At 43.2% G+C, this 7,347-nt stretch overlaps 1 protein-coding gene across 2 annotated transcripts; it reads right to left on the bottom strand.

The window, feature by feature from the left end:
* Positions 1 to 1,271: 1,271 nt before the first annotated feature.
* On the bottom strand, positions 1,272 to 4,114 carry LOC147883618 (uncharacterized). 2 transcript variants are annotated; one of them, XM_087400091.1, is made up of 3 exons: positions 3,897 to 4,114; positions 2,326 to 3,784; positions 1,272 to 2,188 (listed from the first exon to the last, which is right to left on the bottom strand). In XM_087400091.1, the coding sequence occupies exon 2, from the start codon at positions 3,521 to 3,523 to the stop codon at positions 2,360 to 2,362; it is 1,164 nt and encodes a 387-aa protein (XP_087256217.1). In that variant the 5' UTR covers positions 3,524 to 3,784; positions 3,897 to 4,114; the 3' UTR covers positions 1,272 to 2,188; positions 2,326 to 2,359. The 2 variants fall into 2 exon arrangements, with proteins under 2 accessions (XP_087256217.1, XP_087256216.1); XM_087400090.1 differs by having other exon boundaries at positions 2,326 to 4,114.
* Between the last annotated feature and the right edge of the window lie 3,233 nt (positions 4,115 to 7,347).

Raw genomic sequence — 7,347 nt, 5'->3', positions numbered from 1 at the left:
TTAAATACTCCAATTGCATATTGTCATGATACCTTCTCAAGTAACATGGGACATTTCCACAAAGAGCAATCTCTTATTTGCAAGTACCATAGTTGCTCCTTTAATCCTTTATATTATGCAACACCTAGATCCCTCTATCAAGATCCAATTTGCAACTTTTTATTTTCCTATGTTCAAAAGATTCTATATTGCTTCAACATATCATATGAAGTGCCACCACTTGTCATGGTTTGGTGACATCTCGGGTAGGGAGGCAAGAAGTGGAGGTTAAATAGTACTATAAGTTTCTTTTAAAAATATGGAAACCCCATAATCTTCATCCAAGCAACCTCCTAATCAATGAGCTATTTGAGAGTACCCCAAAAAAAAAAGTTGATGCACATGAGCTAAAATGCCACTAAGGTCTTAGCCATTGAAATGCAAAGCTTCAAAAGAGGAAAACTTGCAAGCAATAGAGGTTGCATGTTGAGCCATCAAAACTTCAAGCCCAAAATACGAAACAACAAAGTAAAAATTAACTAAATACTTTCAAGAGCTAATTACATCAGAACTTCAAGCCCAAAATAAGAAACAACAAAGTAAAATTAACTAAATACTCTCAAGAGCTAATTATGGAACCCTATCAAAATAATTATTGTGGCATACAATTAAGTGACAAGAAGAGATTGTAGCACTACGGGACCTTCTAATCACATGAGCCCATCAAATAGTCAAACATAGCCTACACAAGGGGCCTAGCCTTCAATCTAGTTCAACACGTCGTGAAACTATGGAAACTCAAGCGGGTGAGGTATTCTCATATGTCTAATGACCGATCAATGTGAAACTTGGTCCATTTGCCTAACTTTTGAGGAATGGCATAGATTTCAAATTCCTATACCTTCTGCTTACCAAGAACCAATTGGCATATCTACCCAAAGGGCTAGTCTCCCCACTTTTAGAATGCGTTTTAGAATGAATGTGCAAAAAGCTAGGTGGTATGACTCACTTAAGAAGGTTCAACGCTTTCGAGAATGCAGAATGCAGAAGCAAGGTCATCTTCACAGCTCCAGATTAAGTTCCCCCTTACATAAACCATGATCATCAGAGTTGTAGACTGTAAAGTATGAATTTTACAAGAAAGTAGAGCTACATTGTTCATTATGCTGAGTGGTGCAGCTGTTCAAGGCTTTCGATTTGGCAGAATACAGAAGCAAAGGCCACACCCAGATAGATCCAGATGTTCAACGCTTTCGATTTGGCAGAATGCAGAAGCAAGGCCGTGTGCAGGGGCATGCAGCCGATATATAAGGGCAAAAGGCAATTGTCTTTTGTTGGTTGGTGCTCATACGAACAAAGGTGCCCACTCCTAAAACAGATTCAACAAAAGAAAGCATTTGGGTGATGCAAACATGCAATGGAGGATTGAATCTTGCCCCTGCTGAAGATACAAGCTACAGTGCTACGGCTTCCTAGTATGGGCGTCAAGTTGTGACTAACCATTAGGCAATGTAAATAGAAAAGTGTCTTGGATGAATTTTAGAGATTTCCTTGAAAACAAACCATTTCAGATCCTATACACTGGGAGCTGAGAAGACTGTATACAAACTACAGATCTGAAAGCTCCTGCCGCAATGCTAGAGACATGGTACACATCAAATTACGCAGTGAAACACCGACGCTATATTCTCAAAAACGAAGTTTGCGACCAGCACTCCTGTAGCAATTCATCACCATCCCGCAAGTAGTCTGATGCATGGCAATGATGGATTGCAGATAGGAGGTTAGAGTGTTGGAAAGCTCTCATGTATCTCTTACAAAAAGTACTGAAGAACATGCTAAAGTTCAGCTCCAGTTTGATGGTACTGGCATCGGATACCATGAGCAGAACACTAAAGTACATATATGTGAAACGCCTCAATCAAAAATCGGAGTACCACAGGACAAACCAGATATGAAGACCATCCCTAGATCAGAGCAAGCAAAGCATGCTCATCCCTTCTTCCATGAGAACCTGCCCATGAGAATAGACCCCCTTCTCTCCAGCTTTCAATCAGTACTGATGATTGGCTGCAGCCAAAACTCAAGCATTCTGGTTGAGGAAAATGTCCCTTGCACTCAATTTATACGATCCGCTCAGATTTGTAGCGTGCTCTAGCAATTGTACAAAACTCGATCTCTGAAGTGAAAAACCGATACCCCTGCAAAGCTGTACAAGACTCGATAGTCAAGGATCTGAGTGAAAAACCATTCGGACATTGCATCAATCCAATACCCAAAAACATGGCATCAATCCAATTCGCCAAAACATGAATTGAAGAGAAACATGAAAGGAATTTGGCTTACTGGCGAACTCCTGCAAGCGTAAGGTGGAACCAAATCAATCTCTAGGACTGCAAACCGGTGATTCTGGGAAGAGACTGAGGAGCGTCGGCCCGTTTTTTTGAGGACGGGGAGGCTGCACATAATAGTTCTCATCTGTGGCGTGTCCTCCAACCGAGTGGGCTCTTTGTTCCACACTGGCACAATCTTCCATTCCGGCTCTTCCTGGAGAGATCGCGACGCTTCTCTGACTTCCAGTGGGAGTGGTAGCCGTGCAAAATTTTTCGAAATCCGAGGCCAGAGGGGTGACTGGACTTGGAACGAGCGGAGGTAGTTCCGCGTAAGCCGTTGAGAGCTTCTCCAAGCTCCTCATCGCTTTTCTTCTCTCATGGAGCTTCAAGGGAGCCTTTCGCAGACCCAACTCAGCGACCGACCTCGTTGATGCCGTTGAAGCGTCGCACTTTGCACTTGGATCATGCTTGTTTCCAGCCTCGTTGTAGGCACGGTTTGCCAATCTAGCAGGAAGAGTGACGGGAAGCAAGTCCTTATCATCACTAGAAGCCCCTGTAAGCTGGCGAACCACATCACGAAAATTGGAGGAGTGCGTGTGGACGATCGTCTCCCTCTCGGTCTGTGAAACCGAGATCCTTGCAGCGATACTTCCACTTTCCGAATTCCCGAGTGGCGTCCTAGATGCTGCAGCAGCACTGGGGTTTGGCATTTGACAGGCCACCATTGGGAATGGTTTCTCGCTACTGTCGTTGGAAGTAGAGCCAACCTTGCTGACTGTGGACGGGGAAGAGGGAGGAGAGTCGAGATGAACGATTTCCGGAGGAGCATCAGGCCAAACGAGGTGAAGGCTCTGAGGGGGGGCTTTGGGACGAGAGATGGAGTCGATGCGGTAGAAATTGGGCTGAACACACATAGGACGAGCTTGAAGGAAGGTTGGGGGGCGATTGCTGACGGCAAGGGGATCTGCAGAGGTGACTGTGAGAGGGACGAAGTTGGGATGAGAAGCGTTGGTGGAGATGAGGGAAGAAGCAGCAGAAACAGGGGGAAGGCACACCATAGCTGGAGCACCGGGAGTCTGCTGGAGCACAGGACTGGAGAATCCCACAAATTCCAAGACGGCATAGGTAGGAACGGCTGCATCAGGCAAGCTGAGAGGAACATACACTCGAGGACCTGATCTCTCCATCTCTGCAGGCTCACATCTCTTCATGGCTTGCAAACACAGAGCTGATGCAGAGTAGATGGAGCTGTTTGGGAGCTTGCAAACACACACAGAGAGCTGATGCAGACAGATCAAATGGAAGTGTTTGGGGGATGGCGTTGCATGGAAGCTAGAGATGAGGAGCAGGAGCAGCAGAAGCTAAGCGTTTTCAAAGCAGCAGAATCAGGAAAGAGTTGGGGAGGTCCATGGCAAAGCTTGCAAAAGGAGAAGGCTTGAGGAAGAGCCAAGCTGTGGGTGGTGGAGCTGCTGCTGCAGCAAAAACTTACTGATGCTCGCCTTTAGCTGCTGCTACTGCTGAGCTTGCTAGACGCCGGTGCTGCTGCTGCTACTGCTGTTGCTGTTGCTGCTTCGTCTTCTTCACATCATATGGCTACCAGTTTGGGCAGAGCTTGTGAGTGATTGAGGGTAAAGCAACAGCAGCTGCAGAGAGCAGAAATGGGTTTGCTAGAAACAGCCCAAATTAGGATTGTGAAAGAATAAGAAGAAGAAAGAGCTCCACCTTCAATTGAAGTCCTTCATCTCTCTGTGGATGCCATAGTCTCACATCCAGTAGAGGAGGAGGAGGAGGAGGAGGAGGAGGAAGAGGAGACAGAAAGTAAGTGCACAACAAACAGCAGTTCCATCAAACAAGGCTATCAAACCGGGAAAGCATTGGATTATGGATGCATGCATTATGCATGGTTTAGCGATCGCATGCATGCATGGATGGATATGGATGAGGAATCAGCTCGCTCCCGAGAGTACACCCGCAATCGATCGGAGGCCAAGCGCCGGTTGCCTGCTTTTTGACCGGTTTAATCGGCAATCGATTTCCGGCCGTCGATGGATGGCGGCGACGGCGGCATTAACCGGTGATTGATTAGCTATTAAGATTTTGCGCGATCGAAACTCAACCCTAACCATCGACAGATGGATGGAGGACCCCTTTGAAGTCCCAAGGGAAAAATGGCAAGTGCCCGAGCTAGTTTACCCGAGGGTGAAAGTTGGACTTTCGTAGTTTTCCAGCCATCAATAGCTAGGGTCATGTGAGATTAGAACCACAACATCAAATCCAAGCTTTCCCTTAATTGTAAATGGCAAACTACAAAGTGACCACCTTGTCTACATAAAACAACCAAACCCATAATAGCAGCTGGTCACAACTCCCACTTCCTTATCTATTGACGGCCAAAAATCCAAGGGCAATCACCATCAATAGTCCAAAACTAGTGAAACCAACTCCCATCGATCGCCGATTTCACCAATTTTCTCCCCATAAGTGCCTCTAGGCTCGCACCCCCCATAAATTTTCTACTCCATCAAATGGTCAACTAACACCTCAAATTATAGGTGTGATGGAACCAAGGACAAAATGCCTCTATGACATTTACCATGACCCACAGATTATGATTATGACAGGCACTTCATCTAAGAGCCCAGATCCAGTTGTCAAATGACCTAAGCCTTTGACAAGAAGGGAAGAGAAGAGTGGTGGGGGATTCCCTAGACCAGGAAGGGGACAACTCACCCATCTATTTGAAAAATCAGACAACAACTCCAATTCCACTCTTCCAGGAGCTCCTTCAATGCCCCCCCAAAACCGCTCACCCTCCCTTCCATTTATTTTTATCCTTCCCGCTTTCCATGTATGTTGTCAATTTGTGGGTCTAGCTTCCATGACCCATTGAAAAAGTGTCCAAGGTCATGGAAAAGTGTCCATGCTAAAATCTTTGGTAGATTGGCATCTAATCATCTCTTGCTCCCCACCCCCCTTAAGAGTAACACCCATTTATAGCCTCGAGAGAAATGCTGGAATTTTGCACCACGATTGATTTTGAATTTACTTAGCACATATTGCATCAACCAAAAAACTCCTTACTTGAATAATTGATGGATCTTCCATGCCTACAACATCCAAATAATAAGACAACAATAACATTTCCTTCACTAGCAACATTGGCAACTAAAATCTCAAATGTGGTTTTTAAAGATTCATTGACTATATTTGATGGCAACTCCTAGTTATGCTTGATGGTAACTCATGGTTATGCTTGCATAATTGAGTTCCGTCCAATATATACTTACTTTGTCTATTGAATAAAGGTCAAGCCATCTGATTGTCGTGATAGTTCTAAAATGAGTGTATCTTTGACACGACTCAATACAATTATCAACCAACCAAAAATCACGAGCCTTCCCTTTCATTTGACTAGGTTTTGCAATTTTGCATCTTCTTTTCAAGGCTAATCCAACAAGGAGAAAGAGAGAGTTGTGGGAATTAAGACCCCATGTGCTTCTAAGCATTGTACTAGACGATCCATACGACCCTCAGGGAGTAAGTATATGTAAACCTTATATATCATGTGTATTCAAGGCCTTCCTAATTACTATACAAAATTTACATTTTCCCCCCAACAATTTATTTTGCCCCTCTTATAAAACATGTGTTAAATTTATATATTTTTTGAACGCATGCGATTGTCACATTTTTCCTATCTGACCCCTTGAGATAAGACCTTACTCTTAGGTCCTTATTTCACGTCACAAGCACACAATATTTTCTTGATACCCATTAGATTTCATATCCTTACCTAATAGATTTCCATATAGCATGCAAATCATGGCTCGCATGCACATCAAATTCATTACATTTATTGGTGAAGCTCAAGAGTGCTTTCAATACCATAGGTAAATCGTCAAGATTGGAAAGCCGACAAAGTCTACATCAGTCAACAAGGCAGATTGGGAATCGTGAAGGGCATGACAAGTTGAGGCAATGCCCACATGATCATGAGATCAAGTTTGGATTTTGATCCCTTTCCATGTTTCCATGTGAATAGTAATGTCAAAAAGGTCCATTTAGAATCTCCTTCACATTAGGTCCCCACATTTGATCTCCATTTTAAGAAACACTTCAATCATTTACATTAATGGATATTGCATACATCAATCATCAAACTATAATGTCTTTTAACTAGATTTCCTCTTCTGCTTTCAAGGAGAAGTAATTTGAGTAGATTGAATGCAAGAACCCACCCTTTGTTGAATTTTCAAATGACTCCTTGTCCTTGAAGTTGCATGGTGACCGACCATAAAAGCATTTAACGTCACATAGAAAAAATACAAGTTTCCATTTGTGAGAAGGCTTTTGTGCAATTTGATTCCCATCCATAGTTGTGTTAACGCTACAAGATAACTTCCAAATATTTTGATGGAGCTAATGCTAATCAACCTTATTGTTGTAAATGTGTTAAGATGATTGAAATTTATAGTCTTTGAGCGAGAACATGACTAATGAATGTCCACTTCATATGTTGTAATTTTATAGATGCCAATAAGCTAGGGGTGGTAGACTACTAATACGACAACTTGATAAGGTTTCAACTTTCATGAAAGCATTGCGAGTGCTCCCTCAACAAAGCCTAGCGTGTTGGGTTCTAGCAGAAGTTTCAAAGACCTAATTAACTTACTGAGAGAAATACTTCCTTGAATGAAAAGGCAATTGATTCTTTGAGAAATAATGAAGGGGCATACATAAGTTAGATAGAAGAGCCCATAAATACTTGTTGTGAGAGTTCGAATAAAAGGAAGAAAGTAAAGAATGTTCCCTTCCAACTAAGGTCACTAAACGTTGTCACATCCAACAAGTCACGCGAACTCCCTTTACCTTTTCCACTTCCATGAATGGGTTCTCTTTAAAGCTCGAGGCCCATTAAAAGTTATCAACAATTTGATCATTGTAGTCCTGCCCACCTTATGGTCTCCATTTATAACATTGGGACTTGGGAAAGGATGCACCTAAGGTTTAAGCTTCAAAGTCATTGGTAATCCAA

This window comes from Dipteris shenzhenensis, chromosome 28, assembly GCF_047967505.1.
Source record: "Dipteris shenzhenensis isolate YYH24624 ecotype China chromosome 28, Dip_SZ_1.0, whole genome shotgun sequence".
NCBI lineage: Eukaryota > Viridiplantae > Streptophyta > Polypodiopsida > Gleicheniales > Dipteridaceae > Dipteris > Dipteris shenzhenensis.
Note: the sequence above shows the minus strand (reverse complement) of the source record. Positions and strands in the feature narration are given on the sequence as shown.

Excerpts from the sequence above, each read along its gene's own strand:
- LOC147883618 (XM_087400090.1), bottom strand. The coding sequence starts at position 3,523 with ATGAAGAGATGTGAGCCTGCAGAGATGGAGAGATCAGGTCCTCGAGTG.